This window comes from Peromyscus leucopus, chromosome 6 (assembly GCF_004664715.2).
Source record: "Peromyscus leucopus breed LL Stock chromosome 6, UCI_PerLeu_2.1, whole genome shotgun sequence".
In the NCBI taxonomy this organism is placed as follows: domain Eukaryota; kingdom Metazoa; phylum Chordata; class Mammalia; order Rodentia; family Cricetidae; genus Peromyscus; species Peromyscus leucopus.
Window position 1 is genome coordinate 82352360 of NC_051068.1, and position 22196 is coordinate 82374555.

Genomic DNA, 22196 nt, shown 5'->3' on the forward strand with positions numbered 1-22196 from the left:
CAGCTCCTTTGTGGGCGACCCGACAGCACCTCTGGTCACACACTGCTGCTCTGGGGCCTGAGGAAAGTAGACCCGCCCACCTCCAGTTGCTCAAGGCCAATTGCAGTCTCTTAAGTGCTTAGGCGTGAGAGGGCCTCTGGGTCAGACTACACCTCCACATGGAAAATCTTCCGTACCGCATTCTATGCCTTCTCAGGAACCATGGTTATTTCTAGAGCTCTTCCTTGAAACACTGGTACAAGAATCTCTGAAAGCAAATCTTCACAATTTCCTGAACTTCAACCATGTGCCAGATACTGTCCGACATATCAACAAGGCCAGGCTCCTCCCTCAATGAGCTGATGATTGAATTTCTTGAAGATCCCACAACACAATCACCAACAGTAGGGTTATTTATAGCAAAACATCTTGGAGAGAGAGATGACTTCCAGGTGAGGCCTGACATTGAACCTGGAGCTTGCTCCCTGTCTGCCCACCAATCCGCCCGGCACCTCACTGATGCAAGACTCAGGGGTGCACATGGCCAATGGAGGTACTGCACACTGAAGGATAATGAATGAGGGGCCCCTATAAGAATCCCAGGTGTGTGGTGGTACTGTGTTCCCCAAAATATTGTGAACCCTAATAAACTTAGCTGGGGTCAGAGAACAGAAAAGCCACTAGATATTTAGGATAGGCAGTGATAGCACATGCCTTTAATCCTAGCATTCCAGAGGCAGAAATCCATGTGTTCAAGGATACAGCCAAGCATGGTGACTCACGCCTTTAATCCCAGAAAGCGAGCCTTTAATCCCAAGGAGTGATGGTAGAAAGCAGAAAGGTATATAAGGCGTGAGGACCAGGAACTACAAGCATTTGGCTGGTTAAGCTTTTAGGTTTTGAGCAGCAGTTCAGCTGAGAACCATTCGGATATGAGGACACAGAGGCTTCCAGTCTGAGGAAACAAGATGGGCTGAGAAGTTGGCCAGGTGAGGTTAGCTGTGGCTTGTTCTGTCTCTCTGATCTACCAGTGTTCACCCCAGTACTTGGCTCCGGGTTTGTTTTATTAATAAAGACTCTTTAAGATTCCTGCTGCACAGGTGAACATCTCTCTCTTTTTAAAAAGATTTATTTATATATGTATGTGTGTCTGCTTGCCTAAGTTCATGTGAACCAAGTGTATGCAAGAGTCTAGGCAGGCAGCAGACAGCATCAGATTCCCTGGAGTTGGGGTTACAGGTCATCGTGAGCCACTGTGTGGGTGGTGGGAACCCAATCTAGGTCCTATGCAAGAACAGGAAGTGCTCTTAACAGATTAGCCTTATTTCCCACCCCTGTGCATGATCTTACATCCTGCCTGAGAGCCCGCCATCCGCCATGTTCCCAACTGTCCTTATGAATAACAGAACAAAGACTGCACATCAATGCAGTCACTCCTGTGAATTCTAGGAAATAAGACAGGACACAAAGCAAGTATGCCTCACACTTTACTAGAGATCAAACAAGGTTGGGCCATCCCAGTCTGGAGACTGAACCTGCATACCAGGCAGTATGGATCTTTGGACAACTGTGGAGAGTAAAGCCATCATCGGAGCTGCTCAGAGTACAGTGAAGGTCGTCTGATAAAAAAAACTTGACAATAAGATGCTTGCCAAGGATGGGGATTTGAAATTTAGAGGCTTGAGTGAGAAGAGGCTGTGTGAAACGGGAGACAAGCATTCTTGTAGAGGGGAAGGTGATGAAAACACAGAGAAGGAAACAGAAGGACTGATGCAGAGAAGTTACTGGAAGCTAGCTGCAGCCTAGTCAGGGTCCAGGGCGCCGGGGGCATGACAGGTCTCCCTACCAGGACCAGCAGTGCGGGGTCCTACTTGTTACCCCACGTGGCCAGTTTTAAGTACATAGGCCTTGGGAGGAAGCGGCTGCTCTTCATATAGGCAGAGATCTTCTTCAGGCCCTGTCACAGGAAGGAGAAAGAAGGGCATCAGGTGGGCAAACTCACCCTAGGAACATCCAAGAGACTTTAAAGGCCAGATCTAGAAAATCCACCCAAACACTCTGCAAAACCAGTCCCAGCACCACCAATCAGCAGGGATGCTGGAGTGCCCAGAGGTTAAGAAACTTCCTCATTCTTCCATGGCTAAGAGGATCAGCCCAGCTCTGTGGCTGCCACTCTGCTCTCTGTGCACTTCCCTCCTGCCTCCCATAGGGGGCACTGTCACTCCTGGCTGCCCTATGATGAAAAGAAGCAAGGAGCCAGAAAACCAACAGGGCTGAGAACCTGCATGGGGCTCAGAAGAGAGCCCAGGTGCCGCCCAGTGATTCAGCAAACCCTGAGTGTGAGTGGAGAGGGCCAGGGGGATGCAAAGCAGGGAGAGGCCAGCTCCAACTGTCCCCCTGAAGCTGAGGCCTCTCCACTGGAGCCCTGAGCACTCTGCCTGAGCCCCAAGCAACCTCATCTCTAGCTCTGAGGCAGTGGAGTGTGTCCCAGGACACCTCAGCAAAAGTGCACAGATCATTTCTAAAGACCAACAGAGAGCCAGAGCTACCCCAACAAGCCACACCCATCTGTGCTCAGAACAGGGGCTTCTGTCCTCCACAAACACCCATTCCTCAGCCAGGCCACCTCCTGCACACTCCCAAGGCCACGCCATGTGGACCAGAACCAGAGCTGGTGAGAACTAACTGAAAAACAAGTGCATCCCTTCCTGGAGAGTGGAGGAGAAGGAGAAACGCTGCCAGGCTGAGGTCTGTGGCTGCACTAACGACTCCAATACACAAATCTGAAAAAAAATAGGTCTTGTTCGTGTCCAACCAGAGTGTTCAGCATGGCTGTGAGTAACTGTGAGATGAGGGCCTCCACTAATACCACGTGCATCTCTGCCCTGCCTACTGCTTCCAGCTGCACTCAGCCCCAGGATGGAGGGACATTATCGCATGTCCTGCTGGGCCTGATCCTGTGCTACACACAGGGGAAAATTCCAAAGAATCGAATAAAAATAAAAGTATGACTTCATCTCACAGAGGAACGTGAGATATGAAAGAAGAAAGGAGGCAAGAGCCTCCCATCAACAGACCTCGAGATAAAATCTTCCATGGGAACAGCCAGGATCACAATGCTTCCCTACTCAGGAACATGAACTGACTACATCATTCTGCAGATCAGGCAGGACCATTGAGGATGTCTTGGTGCTGCACACCAGTCTGCCTTGGTCTCAGCCTAATGGCTGCAGGAACAAACACATTCTTCACATGTTCTGCATACCACAGGTCCTGGGCAGGAAACCCAGGATGTACAAAGGCCTGACTTTCCTTTTTGCACAAATCAGAGACAGACACTGAAAGCTGCCTTTAGAAGCCAAAGGCAGTCAGGAGCCCAGAACAGTCTCTGCTGGCACCAGGACCTTGAGCAAGCAGCTTGCCCTCCAGATTCCTTATCAGTCCAGTGGGACATCTAATTCTATCCAGGTGGCCAGCTGTTGCAATGATAAATGGACTCCACAGATCTAAGCGGCTGATCACAGGGCCTGGCAGAAAGCCAGTGCTCAATAGATCCTTGTTAGTCTTCTTTTAACCCTCAGAATAGGGAAGCATCCTGGAAAGGGGGCAGGGAAGGACAGCCAAGAGCAAGGAGGACCAGGGCATCACCTCAAAGCGGGCCAAGAAGTCCTTCAGGTTTGGGAAGGCATCCAGGCACTTGGGCTCAAATATTCGGTGCTGGTCAAGGACATCATAGACAAGGAAATCCACATAGGTGATCTGCAGGAAGCAGGGTCAGTGAGATGGGATCTGGTCATTTGGGAAGAATGGCAACTCCCCCTCCTCACCAGTTACCCTATTGACCTTGTCCCCTGCGAACCATGGCTGCTTCCCCAGGAACTCAGAGTAGAGCTTCAGGTGATCTGGGAGGCCCTTCAGGAACTCTGGCTTCCGTTTCTCCTGAGGTAAAAAACAGCTGTCATAACCCTCATACAGTCCCCGAGGGAGAAAGTATGGCCTCTCGGGGCTGGGCAAAGGAGTAGGCACTTTCCTAATCCTGGACCTACACCATTTAATGCCTCACTGTTTTAGTGGTTAGACTCCTGTCTGCTAGCAGGCTTCATCTCTCAGGGGTGACTGGAAGTTATACGGGAACGCCACACTGTCCCATCTGTTATGACTGACATCTAATCTAGGATTTCCTGGGTAGCTGGTAGCTTCTTGACCCAGAGGTCCAGTAGAAGCAGAAAAGCAACATATTTAACAATTTCAAGAGAAGAGGAGAGTTCTAAGAGATGGTACAAGGACAAATACACAAACAGTATCTGAGTAGGGCGAATACAGTTGAACAGTGTTGGATGTTGAAAGGACAGTGGCCCTCCAGCTGATCATAAGCTGCCTTTTAGCAAGAGGCCCTGCTTTTTGCTGCTACTGAGGACTCAGCTCTGGGAAAACTGTTGGGTACATTTCTGAACACCCATGACTTCATTCCATCTGGGTTTCATCTGTGAACTCCAGGAGTGGTAGCTGGTGTGCGAACTAGACAAGGTGATACACGGCAGTGGTCAAGGTCAAAGTTGAAGAGAATTGAACATATGAATTTACTATATAGGAAATGAATTCTCAACCATTGGTGTCACAACACCTCCAAACTTCTTGGAATTGATTCATGGTGTTTATTGACAAAATGAGGCTGGGTTGGGAGCTCAACCTGTTGGTAGGATAGGAAAGCTTGGCGGTTCAGGATGGGTGGGTCCAAACCCCAAAGAGGACAAGTGTGGGTATGAACACAAGCTCTCAACTCCTGCAAACCCAGTCTATGCCATGCAGTGGGGACTCACAAAGTCAGGACTGTAGCAGAGCATGCCCATCTGGATGCGGCTGTCCATAGCCTGGTTCTCCAAAATGTCCATACGAACCCTCTCCTCTTCCGTCTCCCCACCTGCAGCACGGACAGCATAGACTCACCCTCAGCATCCCACCCCAGCCAAGCCCAGGGCGATGGCCACCATGCCCCTCCCTGCAGCCGGCCCTACTCACACAGGTTGTGCTTGCGGGCAAGGTAGCGCAGGATGGCGTTGCTCTGGGTGATCTTGTGCGGCCCATCAATTAAGTAGGGCAGCTGGATGGACAAGCAAGGATGGTCAGATGTGATGTGGGGTCTGTTCATTGCTTCCCTAGGTCGGGACAGACATGAAGCCTGGCACTCCATGGGCCTGGCATGGTGAGCCCTCTATGGAACTCACACTGCACACTGAAAGGAGGAGCTGGGACCCAGCCCATCACAGAGACACTGTGCAGCCACCAGGAGTGGAAGCAGGTGAGCAGAAGCTCTGACCCCAAACCCCTCAGCCAGACGAGGAGATGAGGTGAGGACACCATGCCTTCCCCAAACCTCCCCTTCCCTGCACCTACATTGGGAAAGTCCAGGCCCAGCTTGAATTTGTCATTCAGCCATTGGCTTCTGTCATAATCGGGAGCTGTAGACAAGACGACGTGAAAAGAGATCACCCGAGTCTAAGCCTCCTTCCCCAGAACCCTCCCAAAGAGTCGAGGGCAGGACTGACTCCTTGTGCAGAGAATATGCAGTTTGACCCGGTAAATCTTTCACCCCAAAGCTGAGTATTTGAATAGTGCCTTAGTGGCTGTGGGCCTTGCATGAATAAGGAGTACTGGGAGAACCTCCCCCAGTTACAGGAAAAGGGCCAGCATACCACCAGCAAGATTCTGTATGAAAAACAAAGCTGCACCAGCAGGAGGTTTCTGGAAGGGGTAAGCTCTGGGTGCATCTGGAGGAGAGCTGAGAAACAGGGAGCCAGGCAGAAGCCCCTGGGCATCGATGGGCAGAGTTGGGGAAGAGTCTGACCAGAAGAATGTCATTACCATCCCCCATGGAGTATCTCTTCTCTTGGTAGTCTGTCTCTGTGTATTCCAGGAGCAGGCGGATGGCGTGACCCAGCTGTGAGAGATGGCCGGGAACAAGGCACCGTTAGCGAGATCCTAAATTGACCTCACCTCCTCTAGGAAAGCCTCCCCGCCTTTTACTAAAAAGAGAGGTGGAGGTGAGGGAGGGAGGCAAGGAGAGAGGAGGGCCTGGGCAGGGTGGTTCTGACAAAGACAGGTAAAGGACTCAAGAAAACCCTGATGGGAATCTTCCTTTTGTGTTCTGACCCTGGGCTCTTCCCACCTAGCGGCCCAGCCTTTCACTTACTCCACGGATATCCCAGTAACCCAGAGTCACGGGCATGATTTCTATTCCAGCCTTGGAGACTGTGCAGTCAGGCCACGGTCAGAAAAGACTCCACTTTCTGAGAGCAGCGCACAGTGTGAAGAATCAAAGAGCAGTTCCAGAGCGGCTCTGCCCCGCCCCTGCAGGAGCCAACCAGCGAGCCTTAAAGCCCAACCCACCATGACTGAGGGGAGTAAAAGCCAATCCAAGCCCGGGGGCCAATATCCGGAGGCGGGGCTGAGTTTTCAAATACCAAAGGCAGGCCTGCTCCCGTCTGCCACCTGCTGGATCCTCAGGAAGTTGGCGGTATCCCTGGAGACAGTCCTGTTCTGCCCCTCTCCTTTTCTTGTAGATGGGTTTTCACACCTAGACTGTGGGAATCTGTCATTCAGGGAGGCTCAGATCTCAGCGTATGCCTAAAAAGGCATTCTCTCAACCTGAGAGTCTATTCTTATACCCGTCACTGGAAGAAAGGACCCTGCCAACCTAACAAACTGCAGGCTTTATGGTCCGCACAACCTGCAGGTGCAGGATCCGTGAAATGGAAACTGCCCGGGGAAAGGATCAAACAGAAGAGTGTTTGTCTCTTCGGGGGGATTTGAAGGCTGCCTTCCTATTGCTGTGACAGACACCATGACCAAGGCAATTGTGGTGGTTTGAAAGGAAAATGGCCCCCAGAAGGAGTGGCACTATTCGGAGGGGTGGCCTTCTTAGAGGATGTGTGTCGCTGTGGGGGCAGGCTTTGAGGTCTCTTTTCTCAAACTTCACTCAGTCGACTTCCTCTTGCCTCTGAGTCAAGTCAAGATGTAAGGCCTGGCTGTCAGCCAGCATCACGTCTCCTTGCATACCACCATGCTCCCTGCCATGATGATCATGGCTGAACCTCTGAAGTTGTAAGCAAGTCGTCCCCACAACTAAATGTTTCCTTTATGAGAGATGCTGTGGGCGTGGTGTCTGTTCACAGCAATGAAAACCCCAACTAAGACAGCAACTTACAGAAGAGACATTTAGTGAGGGCTTACAGTTTCAGAGGGAGAGTCCATGATCATCATGGTGAGGAGCATGGCAGAGATAACCAGACAGGCAGGCATGGTGCCGGAGCAGTAGCTGAGAGCTCACATCTGATTCACAAGCAGGAGGCAGAGAGAGAGAGAGAGAGAGAGAGAGAGAGAGAGAGAGAGAGAGAGAGAGAGAGAGAGAGAGAGAGAACTAACTAGGAAGGGCATGAACTTTTGAAATCTCAAAGCAGACCCCCAGTGACACACTTCCTCCAGCAAGGCCACACCTCCTAATCCTTCCCAAACAGTTTCACTAAGTGGGGACCGGGCACTCAAACATAGGAGCCTACAGGGGGCATTCTCATTCAGCTCACCACCAGGACCCAGCCCTTTGGCCATCAAGCTAGTAATTAATAAATTAATGAGTACTTTGGCCATATTTGTGAGCTAGATCCAAGAATCAGATACAGAGGGCTTGTGAAATTCTGTCCCACCACCATGGACAGAATCCTGAACTCAACAGCACAGTGGCCAGGAGGGACCAGATACCTCTCCTGATCCTAAGGGACAACAGGATTCTGTCCAGAGAGGACCTTGAAGGACTCTGCAGAGGACCCAAGCACCTAAGAGTCAAACTCTCAGCTGTCCAGCTCATTGGGTTCAGCCCCGGCCCAGGCTCCTGAATCAAGTGTATTTGGGTACAAGAGGGTGGCTCAGATGTCTTTCTAGTCACTGTGGCACGTGTGGTTAAAACTCAAAGACAAAATCCTACCAATGTCACCCCAGAACCAAGGCTCCCTTTTTCAGGCTCTTAGCATCAGTGATGGACGAATTTTAAAAACAGACTCCAGGTGGCAGGAGGGATGGCTCACTTGGCAAGTGTTTTCCAGACCAACTCTAGGATCTCAGTGCTAACCCATGTGGGAAAGTTTGTCATGGTGGCAGGCACTTAGAGAGCCCAGTGCTGGGGACACAGGCTGCAGCAAGATTCCAGCTGCCAGACCAGCTGGTTCAGCAGACTCAGGATCTGTGAGAGAGCAGTCTCAAAAACTTCACGCAAAGGGAAGCCAGAGGTCAACCTTTAACCTCCACATACACATGTTCACATGCGTATACAAGGAGCACATGTATACACCTGGGGGCTCAGGGTCGGTCCTGAAGTCAAAACTTAGCTCAGTGGGGAGGCAGAGGAACGAGTAAATGCTTGGCCATTTCCATGAAGTTGGGGAGTACCTGAGGCTGAGAGGGAAGAGAGAGAGAGTCCTTTGGCTGCCCATGGGCTGGCTATTAGAAAACTCAGTAATGGATCTGAACAGGCAACAGGTGAGCATGGGTGAAGTCAAGGGTTCATGTCCGGACTTCATCCTGAACCACTTCTCCTCAATGATTGAGCCTGTTAATTCCAGGGGTACAGAGATTATCTGAGCCAACTGGAACAAAGCTGTGGCACAGGCCATAAGCAGAAGTAGAGAGTTCTACACACAGGCTGAAGGTCCACTCTGGGGAGAATCCACTCTGTTCTGACATTGATAATAATAGTGTTCGTTCATTGCAGTGGGGTGTTAGGAGCGATCCTGGGGGCAGCCTGTGGAATGAACTGGATTGTAAGTAGTTTCAACAGGTTCAGAGGAGAACACAGGCTCTGTGTGATGATCAAAACCCTTCCTGGCCCTGTCTAGCAGGGGACATGAGATGTCGTGCAAAGTCTGGGCTATCTTAAAAATGTCCACAGGTAGCCCACACAATGACTGACGCTCAGTATTTCCCCTCTGGTAAATTCAAGAGATGGCCTCTGACCCTCTACCCCCACTCCTGCAACTTGCAGCTAGCTCCTCTCATATAGGCTGACATCATTCTCGGGTGATTCTGTGCCTGATTATGGCACGCTACACTTCACCAATGAGATGTGATTGGTCTTGACTGCTGCCCCTCCGCCCCATTTCCATGTTGGGAACGTCTGCCTTGGCCTGTTGTCTTCTCTCTCTCTCTCTCTCTCTCTCTCTCTCTCTCTCTCTCTCTCTCTCTCTCTCACTCTCTCTCCCACAATTGAGAGAGCATGTAGGCAGGGAGTTAGTCTTCCCGTCCCTGGTAAAGAGCCCCTCCAGGTAGCAGAGCCCTCCATGGAGGACTGCAGGCAAGACAGGACCACTGTCCTATCATGTACTAACTAGACCCTTTGTTCTTCCAGAAGCACTTGTTCAGAAATGGCCTTGGGACTCTCAGGCACTTGTTTATGCCAGAAATAAAGAAAACACCCTGTATCCTAGTCTAGTTAGGTGTTATCAGGGGACCTTGGACCCAGTTCCTTGAGATACAGCCCTTCCTCGTTATTCCCCTCGCCAGGGATCTTACGGGAACAGGCTCTGCTCTCCCTCCTAGAGGGGCCTGGAACTTCCCTCTTGAGACCCTGACTGTGTTGTGCTGCCTGCCTGACAGCGGTTAACAAAACTCCGGCCTACTGTCAACTCGACTCGGTGCCCCCTTCTCCTCTTGAACCTGAAAACCTCACAGGGAGAAAGTACCCTAAAGAAGGAGGCTGAGACCCTGAAAGATTCCACCGAGTGGAGATGCCCCATCTCCTGGACTCTCCCCAGGAGATGAACTGCTTTCTAGAATGCTATCTCTTTGAGCTGACTCCTAGTCCACTGACACCATGGAAACGGGGAAAACCAGGCAAAGAAGTCTAACAAACAGTGACGGCAGACTGACCCGGCCAACTCCCATGCAGTTGCTTTTTCTTTTCTGGTTTGTTTTTTGAAGAACGCCTGCCCCCCACCCCCATTCTAGAGAGCAAGAGGCCCACCGAATGGACGGAGGCACCCTGGAGCCTAGCCACAGCATATCGTGTTTGGTTGCCTGTGTCTACAGTATTCGTCCTGTGCTGCTCCCAGCTGAGACCCTCCGGGGGGGATTTTTATCCCTTCTAACTGTGAACACAATGTGCAGAGACCTTGTCATTTGCAGTGGACTTCTTTATTGTATACTTAGGATAGGAGAATGAAGTTACTCTTGATTCTTTCTTTAATAACCACACTTAAAATCTGGCTTTCTAGCAGCTCGCCTTTTTAATGGGCACATCTGAATTTGGGGGTGGGGACAGTGTGACCACCTATTCTTTGTTTGCTTTCCCATGCATTTGTCATATTTACTGTGGTAATACTGAGAGCCCTTGGTAGCAAAAGACCATGGGAGTATACAGCAGGTGACAACTAGAGTTCAGAAGGTCAACCTATCAGAACTAAGGGGTTCTGTTCAGTTATGGAATTACTGCCTTTTGAATGAGCTGGCTGTCTCTTGTTGTAAACCTCTTGTGCAATAACAGCTATTATTCTCCCCATGTACCCTGCATCTCCAGGGTATGTGCACATGTAATCTCATGCTTGCATCTCAACCTTATGGGCACAACTTCTCCTGTACATTTGGGGCAATGGGATAACTGTCCCCAGCTGTCTTTATTCTTCATTTACACATATCTGGTCAGGGCCATTCTCCAGACAAAAGGATTTTAGCTAAGATATCTTTTTATCCTAGGACAAATGCAGACAGAAAAGCATTAGCTCATTTCACCCACAGACAGAGAAAATAACCATTAGCAATTAAGTCCTCATCTCCTTACCCTCACTCCGGGTTATTTACATAAGATTTTAATTTAAGAGATTTACTGCTCACATTCCTGAAATGATGTTTTAGTCATTTGCTGGTTACTGAGTGAAGGTGGTTATTTCCCATTGACCTGAGGAGATTTCTGACAAGGCCAGGTGCCAGATAGGTGCCAAGCTTCTTGTGCAAATTAAGTTTTAAACTTCCTTAGCAATTACTCTTAGTGAAAGTGCTTTTACTAACCAAATGCTACATGCTAAGAACTAGGTTGCCTAGCAACCGAGCATAAGTCGTCCCCCCCCCCTTCCAGAAAGTGGCTGCAACTGGGATGAGCAGGAAAAAAAACAGTTAAAGGCAGTTTTGCTTTTCTAGTGACTTATTTACGTTTATAGACCTCTAACATTCTACCTAGCCACTTCTAGATTATACTTTGAGCACATAAATTCCCTAACTGATCTCAGCTTTTAGTTGACCCCACCAGAGAACTCCCCTTTAGTCATTCCCCGCCAAAGAGTTACTGTTTGGGTATATATATGGTTTCCCTCGGAGCAGAAGGAGAATTGATTGAGAAGAACAAGATGAGGCCGGAGATGGAAAGAACTAGGTAGAATGATGAGAGAAGAGCAGGAGGGACTGAGAGGAGCTAAGAGTGAGAACAGAAAAGAAACTGTGCAGATAGACTGGATTTAGAAGAATAAAGTGATGGACTGAAGAACTCAGTGTGCTTAGATTCATTGGATATCCCTCAGACTAGAATCCTCAGCTGGTTGTTAGGTTCTTCCATGGACCCCGGGAGCAAACAACAAAGGCTGGACCTTATATCGTTTTGGGTATAGTAACTTCTATAAGATCACATTCCCGCTGTGTCAGCTCAGTATTGTCACAGGCACTGTGCTGGCAGCTGCCACCACTCATCTCTGGGGCCCTTTTCCTTCTGTGAAGTTGGAGGTCCTGCCAGCTCCCTTTCCCTGCAGCCTGCAGAAGCCACCATCTCCATGACTATTGGGCCTTCCTCATGTTGTAGCTCAAATACGACTGTGCCCGCAGGGTCATATTCCGGACACTTGAGTGCGGCACTGTCGTGTGAGGTGGTGGAAAATTTAGAAGATGAGACGGAGCTGCAAGAGGAGATGCCTGGGAACGGGTCCTTGCCGAGGACAGTCTAAGGACTCTTCCTGTGACACTCTGCCTCTGACCCACCAAGAAGGGAAACCCAGCCTCTACCGTATGTCCTGGCCACCATGTTAATCTGCCTGAGCACACAGAGCCAAGGGACTGTGGGTCAAACTTTATGAAATATTTACCTAAATAAATCTTTTTGCCCTTCAGTTATGTCCTGCCCAGTATTTTGTCAGAATGATAGGGAAAGTAGCTAATATAATCAGAATTGTAAAATGTCTGCAGTGGTGTTTTGGGGTTTTTTGTTTTGTTTTACCAGTTCTGATGGCTCGAGTTTCATCTAAGATTTACCATGTGTCAAAATAGCCCTCCTGTTTAACACTGAAAAGTATTCCTCTGTGTTCCTATACTGCATTTTCTTTTTACATTCATTTGTGGATAGGTTCATGGGTTGCTTTCATATTTTATTCATCAGAATAATGCTTCTTTGAACATGGACATACAAATACATATTTGAATATACATATTTGGTGGCACATATCTGTAATCCTAAGGACTCAGGAAGCTTTTAGGCAAGAAGATTATAAGTCTTGGCCAATCTAGGCTCCATAAATAATTCTAGCCAGTTTGAGAGCTAAACAGAGAAATTTTGTCTAAAAAAGCCAAAATAGTTGTATAAATCCACTATATATGGTACATATATACTATATATTATATGCATATATGTTATATATGAACCTTGAATTATTTTGAGTATATACCTAGAAAAGGAATTGGTTCACCATAAGTAATTCTATCACTTCTTTTATGAGGCACAACCTAATTTCCACGGTGCTGTAGCAGTTTACAACCCAGAGCAAAAACGTCCCAGTTACTCCACACAATCACCGGCTGTGGCTTGCTGACAGTGACTAATGAGATGTGTGTCAGGCAGATGCTGAATGCTGCTGTGTCCTGCATTTCTCTAGTGATAACTGATTCTTGAACAATTTTTCCTGTGCTTATAGACGCTTGCATATCTTTCCAAGAAAAAGAAAAGTCCATGTAGGTCCTTTGCCTGAGTTGAGTTGTGTGGTGTTCTCTGTGTTGCAGCCACTGTGTGTGGAATGCGTTCAATGAGACTTCTACAGAACAGCATGCAGCGGAGGAATCAGAAGAGCCCAGGAGGGGCTGGAGGGATGGCTCAGTCTGTAAAGTACTTGCACACTGTGCGTGCTCGACCAGCTGAGTCCAGTTCCTGGCACCTGTGTAAAAGCCAGGCTAGGAAGTGTGAGCCTGTCCATTTCAGTGCAGGGAGAGGGAAGCAAGAAGAGTCCTGGGACTTGCTAGCCAGGTGATTCAGCCAACTCAGTGAGCTTCAGGACCAGTATGAGACAAAGTCTGAAAAACAAGAAGTAAGGTAGAGGATAGTTGAAGAAGACATCTGACATTATCAACCTCTGATTTCCATATTCACACACACACACACACACACACACACACATATGCACGCACGCACGCACGCACGCACGAAGGCACACACTTTTAATCCCATTTCATATTTGTGTCTACCTACTTAACTTTGATCAAATTCCCTTTAACTTCTCTTTTTCCTGTTAGTTCATCTGTGTTTGAGTTAATGGTTTTGTTTTTGGTTTGTTTGTCTGTTTGTTTGTTTTAAATTTTATTGACTCTGTGAATTTTACATCATGCTTTCCAATCCCACATATCTCCCCATCTCCTGGAATCTGCCCTCTGCCCTTGCAACCTCTCCTACAAATCAAAAACAAATTTAAAAGAAAATCCAAAACCAAACCAAACAAAAAAAACAAAACAAACAAACACACAAAACCCCCAAAAACAAAAACAAAAAAAAAAAGAAGACGACTCTTATGGAAGCTGCAGTGTGGCCCTCTGAGACACAGTTTACCCTTTAGTCTACTCACGTGAGTCAAAGTTTAATAAGGGCTGGCTTAAAGAATTTTGATCTTACCGGATTAATCAATAAATAAAGGAAATAATCTCTTCTCTTATCTCACAAGCTTTTAATTAATCACTTATTTCACAGTGACCTCACATCCTGCCTGTGAGTGCTCATTTCTTAACTGCTGTAGTAGCAGCAGCTGGAACTTGGCATAAGGACAGTGCCCTGCAGGGCTGTCCTCCAACCTGTTCCTAGTTACAGGTAGGTCGAAGGAAGTGCTTGACAAAGGCCAGAATCCAGGATCTGGCCCTCATCAAAGGAGGCTTTAGCATCTAACAATGCCTGGATCCTGCAAAGGAGCCTATGATTGACTTAGGCAAAAACACCCGCAACCCCAGTCACAAGCAGTGGGAATATTTATAGGGAGACATCTTGAGAAGAAAGAAGAATGTTCAGAAAACTGAACATTCAGTTCACGAAAGACTTCTAGGTGAGAACAGATGTTGAGTCTAGAGCCTGCTCACCTCTTCCCATCAGGCAGGCATTGCTTCGAGGCCCGACACACAAGGATACACGGCCAATGGAGGTACTCCATACTGCAGGATGAACGAGGACCTGGCACAGAAGGAGCACCATCCTGAATCCCAGGGTCAGAATTTCCAGACGACATCAAGGACCGTATTTGATTGGGAGCTCCGGTCACAGTCTCATTACCCACCTCTTCCCGTGAACTCTACCGAGTCTACGTGGTCTGTAGCGCCACGGGCTATAAGACAAGACACAGAGTAGGTGGAGTCCAGACAAGGCTGATCTCAGGCAAAGTGGAGAGTATGGCGTCAATTAAGCTGCTCAAAGCAAGGCCTGGGACTGTCTGGTTGGAAACTGAAGAAACAAGGACGAGAAGGAAAGAACCAACGAAGTGATGAGCTGAACGCATACAGCCTTCACTATGACTGGGGATGGAAGGGACGCAGTGACCCTGGTGGAGGAGAAGGAAATGGAATAGGCGCAAAGGAAGGGAAGATTGAAGCAGAGTAGATAGCAGGAGCCAAGGACGGTTCAAAGTCCAGAGTGCCGGGGGCCATGACAGGTCTCCCTACCAGGACCAGCAGTGCGGGGTCCTACTTGTTGCCACCCCACGTGGCCAGTTTTAAGTACATAGGCCTGGGGAGGAAGCGGCTGCTCTTCATATAGGCAGAGATCTTCTTCAGGCCCTGTCTCAGGAAGGAGAAAGAAGGGCATTGGGGGGGAAACTCACCCTAGGAACATCCAAGAGACTTTAAAGGCCAGATCTAGAAAATCCACCCAAACACTCTGCAAAACCAGTCCCAGCACCACCATTCAGCAGGGATGCTGAGGTGCCCAGAGGTTAAGAAACTTCCTCATTCTCCCATGGCTAAGAGGCTCAGCCCAGCTCTGTGGCTGCCCCTCTGCTCTCTGTGCACTTCCCTCCTGCCTCCCATAGGGGGCACTGTCACTCCTGGCTGCCCTATGATGAAAAGAAGCAAGGAGCCAGAAAACCAACAGGGCTGAGAACCTGCATGGGGCTCAGAATAGAGCCCAGGTCCCGCCCAGTGATTCAGCAAACCCTGAGTGTGAGTGGAGAGGGCCAGGGGCATGCAAAGCAGGGACAGGCCAGCTCCAACTGTCCCCCTGAAGCTGAGGCCTCTCCACTTGAGCCCTGAGCATTCTGCCTGAGCCCCAAGCAACCTCATCTCTAGCTCTGAGGCAGTGGGGTGTGTCCCAGGACACCTCAGCAAAAGTGCACAGATCATTTCTAAAGACCAACAGAGAGCCAGAGCTACCCCAACAAGCCACACCCATCTGTGCTCAGAACAAGGGCTTCTGTCCTCCACAAACACCCATTCCTCAGCCAGGCCACCTCTTGCACACTCCCAAGGCCACGCCATGTGGACCAGAACCAGAGCTGGTGAGAACTAACTGAAAAACAAGTGCATCCCTTCATGGAGAGTGGAGGAGAAGGAGAAACGCTGCCAGGCTGAGGTCTGTGGCTGCACTAACGGCTCCAATACACAAATCTGAAAAAAAATAGGTCTCGTTCGTGTCCAACCAGAGAGTTCAGCATGGCTATGAGTAACTGTGAGATGAGGGCCACCACTAACACCACATGCATCTCTGCCCTGCCTACCGCTTCCAGCTGCACTCAGCCCAGGATGGAGGGACATTATCGCATGTCCTGCTGGGCCTGATCCTGTGCCACACACACAGAAAAATTCCAAAGAATCTGAATAAAAATAAAAGTATGACTTCATCTCACAGAGGAACGTGAAATATGAAAGAGGAAAGGAGGCAGGAGCCTCCCACCAACAGAACTCCAGATAAAATCTTCCATGGGAACAGCCAGGGTCACAATGCTTCCCTAGTCAGGAACATGAACTGACTACATCATTCTGCAGATCAGATGTACCACTGAGGATGTCTTAGTGCTGCACACCAGTCTGCCTTGGTCTCAACCTAATGGCTGCAGGAACAAACACATTCTTCACATGTTCTGCATACCACAGGTCCTGGGCAGGACTTTCCTTTTTGCACAAATCAGAGACAGACACTGAAAGCTGCCTTTAGAAGCCAAAGGCAGTCAGGAGCCCAGAACAGTCTCTGCTGGCACCAGGACCTTGAGCAAGCAGCTTGCCCTCCAGATTCCTTATCAGTCCAGTGGGACATCTAATTCTATCCAGGTGGCCAGCTGTTGCAATGATAAATGGACTCCACAGATCTAAGCGGCTGATCACAGGTCCTGGCAGAAAGCCAGTGCTCAATAGATCCTTGTTAGTCTTCTTTTAACCCTCAGAATAGGGAAGCATCCTGGAAAGGGGGCAGGGAAGGACAGCCAAGAGGAAGGAGGACCAGGGCATCACCTCAAAGCGGGCCAAGAAGTCCTTCAGGTTTGGGAAGGCATCCAGGCACTTGGGCTCAAATATTCGGTGCTGGTCAAGGACATCATAGACAAGGAAATCCACATAGGTGATCTGCAGGAAGCAGGGTCAGTGAGATGGGATCTGGTCATCTGGGAAGAATGGCAACTCCCCCTCCTCACCAGTCACCCTCTTGACCTTGTCCCCTGCAAACCATGGCTGCTTCCCCAGGAACTCAGAGTGATCTGGGAGGCCCTTCAGGAACTCTGGCTTCCGTTTCTCCTGAGGTAAAAAACAGCTGTCATAACCCTTAGGCCAGTGCTCTGGAGAAAGGCTGACCTCACAGGGCTGTGCAGAAGAGTAGCCTCTTTCTAATCCTGGGCCTGTGCTGGTGTGCAGGCTTCTCTGTAAGGCACCACAGTCTTGGAAATCAGACTCCTACTTGGTAGCAGAGTTCACTCGGAGCTTAAAATGGAAATGCCACACTAATGCCTAAGCTAGATGGGAATGCCACACTGTCTCTGAATCTGTCACCACTGGCATCCAAACCAGGCATGGTGTATTATACCCAGGACTTTAGGGTAACTGACAGCTTCTGCACCTGGAAGTCCAGTGTAACCAGAGAAGCCCAGTAGTTAACAGTCTCCAGAGAAGAGACCAAATTATTTCCAAGGGATGACACAAGACCAGAGTCAATATTTGAGCAACGTGAGCAAAGCTGAGCCCTGTTTGATGCTGAAAGGGACAAAGGTCCTCAGGCTGACCATGGGCTGCCTATTAGGGAGAGAAGCCCTGAGCATTGCTTTGACGGGCAACTCAGCTCTGGAAAAACTGTTGGGTAGATTTCTGAACATATTAGACATTTTCTTCTGGTTTGAATCTGTTCACTCAAGGAGCAGGCAGATGATATGTGACCAGCTAGGCAAGATGAACAGTGGTCAAGTTCAAAGTTGGAGAGAATTCTGAATACAAGAATATATAGTAACTAAATAACCAACCATGGCAGTCACAGTAATATTAAATACTTCTAGGCATTGATACGCAGTGTTTATTAATAAGATTTGGGGGTTAAGGAGGTGCGTGTGTTGGCTGAATAGGAAACCTTGGAGAATCATAATGGGTGGGTTCAAATACCAAATAGAACAAGCATAGATGTGAACACAAGCCTTTAACTCCTGCTTCAACCCCCTCCCTGCCCCGGTAAGGACTCACAAAGTCAAGGCTATAGCATACCACACTCATCTGCATTCAGGCGTCCATAACCTGGTTCTCCAAAATGTCCACACAAACCCTCTCCTTTTGTCTCCCAACCTGAAGTACACACAGCACAGACTCCCTCTCAGCATCCTACCCAAGAGGATGGCTTCTGTCCCCCACCTTCAGCCAGCCTCACACAGGTTGTGCTTGTGGCCAAGGTAGAGCCAGATGGCGTTGCTCTGGGTGATCTTGTGTGATCCACCAATTAAGTAGGGCAGCTGGATGGACAAGCAGGGGCAGTTCAATAGGATATGAGGTCCCAATGTTCTTCCCTGAGGGCCTGGCACTCAGTGTGCCTGCCATTAGAAGCCCTCCATGAACACACTGCCCACTGAATGGAAGAGCTGGGACCCAGTCCATCACAGAGACACTGTGCAGCCACCAGGAGTGGGAGCAGGTGAGCAGAAGCTCTGATCCCAAACCCCCTCAGGCAGGCAAGGAGATGAGGTGAGAACACCATGCCTTCCCCAAATCTCCCCTTCCCTGCACCTACATTGGGAAAGTCCAGGTCCAGCTTGAATTTCTCACTCAGCCATTGTCTTCAGTCATTAGGACAAAATAATGTGAAAGTATCTCTCCCTGCACATTCTTCCCTTGCTCTGAGATCCTCCCAAAATGTCAGGGGGAGCCCCCCCTTGTTAGAATTCTGCCCTCACTCCAGCTGCACGATGGCACATATGCAGTTCAGGAGTTAAGCAAAGGGTCTTGTGTCTTGCGTCTTATGTCATCAATGTGCGCTGGTGACTACATGTGTGCAGCGTGGTCACACAGTCAGCGCATGCATGATGGAGCTCCATAAGAAGCCCGCCTGGGCATGTTCACCAGGAACCCTTAAAAAGCCAGAGGCAGGCACCACCCTCTTTCTGTTCTGCTGTCTCCCCCAGGCCTGGTTCTTCTCCTCCCATCCCTCTCCCTCCTAATAAAGCTCTCTGCTACTAGGCAGTCGTGGCTGTGCCTCGTGACCTTTGCGCACGGTAACCAGCGCCGTTTATCATTTATTTCACCCTGAGGTGGGGAATCTGTAAACTGACCCATTCATTCTCATATTCCAAGGTTGCACATGTGAATATTCCTTCAAAACCTGTAGGTCCCACGTGACTAAGCTTTACAAAAGGTATGGGCAAGCACTAGGCGAACCCCACACAATTACAGGTTGAGAGGGAGGGAGCCCGCGCTCCACTCACTCCCAGGGTTATGTATTGAAAAACGAAGCTGCACCAGCAGGAGGTTTCTGGAAGGGGTAAGCTCTGGGTCCATCTGAAGGAGAGCCACGGAGCTGAGACACAGGGAGCCAGGCAGAAGCCCCTGGGCATCGATGGGGAAGAGTCTGACCAGAAGAATGTCATTACCATCCCCCATGGAGTATCTCTTCTCTTGGTAGTCTGTCTCTGTGTATTCCAGGAGCAGGCGGATGGCGTGACCCAGCTGTGAGAGATGGCCGGTAACAAGGCACAGTTAGCGAGATCCTAAATGTGAGACTTCACCTCCTCTAGGAAAGCCTCCATCTCTATTCCTAACAATAGAACAGAGGCAAGTATAGGACTCCTGACAGGAAACAAGAAGGAGACTCTAGAAAGCGCTGAAGAGTTTCGTCCTCCTGGAACCAGGCCAAACACTTCACTGGGCCCCAATGCAGGGTCCTTCCCACTTAGCAGCCTAACCTTTTAGCTCACCCCACAGACATGCCAGTAGCCCAGAGTCACGGGTGTGTTTTCCGTTCTAGCCTTGGAGACTGAGCAGGCAGGCTTCAGTCAGGACGGACTTCACTTCCAGATACCAGTACCCAGGGGGCAGTGTCTGCTTGCATGAGGTTCCTGAGTACACACACACACACACACACACACACACACACACACACACACACTCCCAGATGGCCCAAACTAAAGGCCTGAAGCCCAACTCAGCAGGACTGTAGTGAAATTCGGTCCAAACTCTACAGTCTCCAGGGGCAGGTCTGAGCACTCAGATACCATAGGCAGTGACTGGCAGCCTGCTGTGGTGGCTCCCTGCCCACAGCCCCTCCCCCTACCGGGTCCTCAGGACGTTGGCAATGCCCTGGAGACTGGCCAGATAGGCAGAGAACAAGGCGGCTCGCCCTCCTTTCGCTGAAGGGCTCAATTTTCACACCTAGACTGTGGGAATCTGTCATCCCAGGAGGCTTACCCCTCAATGTAAGGACCAAAAAGTCATGCCCCCAACTTGAGAGTTTAATCCAGCACGTATCACTGTTTCCAAGATTCCTCTAGTCTAAAACTATCAAAACTTCATTGTCCCACAGCCTAGAGTTACAGGAACAAGAAGTGACATGGGAACAACCCCAGGACCGTGACAAACAGCACAGCTAGAGTCTCTGTGTTTCCTTTAGGGGATTTAGTTGGAGACGGAGGCCTTTGATCATCAAGCTAATGAGCATATAAATGAGTCAGTACATTGGCCATAATTGTGATTTCAGTCCAAGAACCAGACACAGAGGGCATGGGGACGCGGGGTTTCCCACCACCACTGACAGCAGTCTGCTGGCAGAGCCTCACACTCACCAACAGGGTGGGAGGGAATACAGAGCTCACAGCTGGAGTTTGCTGGGGTGGTTGAGCATGTGCTCCGAGGACCCAGACCCCTCTCCTGCTTCCAGGGTTACAGATTCCTGATCAGAGGAGAGCCTGCAGTATCTGCAGAGGATCTAGGGAGCTCGAGGCCAGACTCTCAGCCGTCCAGCTCCCCAACATCAGCTCAGGCTTCTGATTCATGTGTGTTTGGGCATGAGAGGGTGGTTCAAATGCCCTTCAAGTCATTGTGGGGCCTGGGACTTGAGGTTAAAACTCAAATACAATAGCCTACCAATGTTACTTGAGAGCCAACGTTCCCTTGTTCAGGTTTTTAGTGTTTGTCTTAGTGATTGTTCTATTGCTGTGCAGAGACACTGTGACCATGGTCACTCTTATAAAAGAAATTTATAATTTAATCTGGGCTTGCTTACAGTCTCAGAGGTTTAGTCTATTATCCTCGTAGGAGAGAGCATGGTGGCGTGCAGGCAGACATGGTAGCGGAGAGTTCTACATCTGGATCCAGAGGCAGCGAGAAGAGAGAGCCACTGGGCCTGGCTTGGAACCTTGAAACCCCAAAGCTCACACCCAGTGAGAGACACACTTCCTCCAACAAAGTCTCACCTAACCTGACAAGGCCACACCTCCAAATCCTTTCAAACAGTGCCACTTCCTGGTGACCAACCATTCAAATCTATGTGCCTATGGGAGTCATTTTTATTCAGACTGCCACAGCATCACTGAGGAATGAGTTTAAAAACAAACTCGGGAGAATGGAGAGATGACTCTGTTGGTAAAGACTTGCCAGGTATTTTAGTTAGGGCTCCTGTTGCTGTGATTAAACACAGCGACCAAAAGCAACTTGAGGAAGAGAGGTTTACTTCAGTTCTCAGGTCACAGTCCATCACTGAGGGAAGTCAGGTCAGGAACTGCAAGCAGGAACCAGATGCAGGAACTAGAGCAGAGGCCATACACGCGTAGAAAGAAAGTACTTACTGGCCTGCTTGTTATGGCTTTTTCAGTCTACTTTCTTACATCACTCAGGACCATCTGCTTGGGGGTAGGTGGCATCCCCCACTGCCTACACCCCACACCTCACACGCCCACACCCCCCTCATCTTCCACACCCCTGCCCTGTGAGCTGAGTGCTCCCACATCAACCATGAAATACCCTACAGACTTGTCTACAGGCAATCTGATATAGGTATTTTCTCAATTGAGGTTCCTTTTTCCAAATAACTCTAGCTTGTGTCAAGTTGATGAAAAACTAGCCAGCATGTAAATCAATATGGTGGCTCTTCAGAAAATTGGGAATCTATCTACCTCAAGATCCAGCTATACCACTCTTGGGCATATACTTTAAGGATGCTCCATCCTACCACAAGGACACTTGCTCAACTATGTTCATAGTGGTTTTATTCATAATAGCCAGAACCTGGAAACAACCTAGATGCCCCTCAACCAAAGAAAAATGGATAAATAAGATGTGGTACACTTACACAGCTGTTAAAAAATGACATCATGAAATTTGCAGGCAAATGGATGTAACTAGAAAAAACCATACTGAGTGAGGTAACCCAGACCCAGAAAGACAAACATGATCAATGCCTAGCCCAATCATGATCAAAGAAGCTTCCACCAGCAGCTATTGGGCACAGATTTAGAGAACCACAGTCAAACATTAGGTGGAGAGAGAGCCCAAATTGGAAAACT

General features: G+C 49.1%; 1 protein-coding gene and 1 pseudogene across 1 annotated transcript; both read right to left on the bottom strand.

Annotated features, from left to right (window-relative positions):
- Positions 1–1450: 1450 nt before the first annotated feature.
- Positions 1451–6331, bottom strand: LOC114699993 (glutathione S-transferase Mu 6). The gene is made up of 8 exons (XM_028879407.2): positions 6170–6331; positions 5842–5917; positions 5374–5438; positions 4999–5080; positions 4800–4900; positions 3823–3918; positions 3628–3738; positions 1451–1936 (listed from the first exon to the last, which is right to left on the bottom strand). The coding sequence occupies exons 1-8, from the start codon at positions 6203–6205 to the stop codon at positions 1847–1849; spliced, it is 657 nt and encodes a 218-aa protein (XP_028735240.1). The 5' UTR covers positions 6206–6331; the 3' UTR covers positions 1451–1846.
- Positions 6332–14356: 8025 nt separating this feature from the next.
- On the bottom strand, positions 14357–20089 carry LOC114699950 (annotated as a pseudogene).
- Positions 20090–22196: the final 2107 nt, after the last annotated feature.

What these genes read in the sequence shown, in the direction of transcription:
- LOC114699993 (XM_028879407.2), bottom strand. Translation starts at nt 6,205, where the DNA reads ATGCCCGTGACTCTGGGTTACTGGGATATCCGTGGA. An exon ending in TCTGCTACAGTCCTGACTTT is followed by an intron (nt 3,919 to 4,799) that starts GTGAGTCCCCAC and finishes TTTTTACCTCAG; the next exon opens with GAGAAACGGAAGCCAGAGTT. An exon ending in ACTTCTTGGCCCGCTTTGAG is followed by an intron (nt 1,937 to 3,627) that starts GTGATGCCCTGG and finishes TTCCTGTGACAG; the next exon opens with GGCCTGAAGAAGATCTCTGC.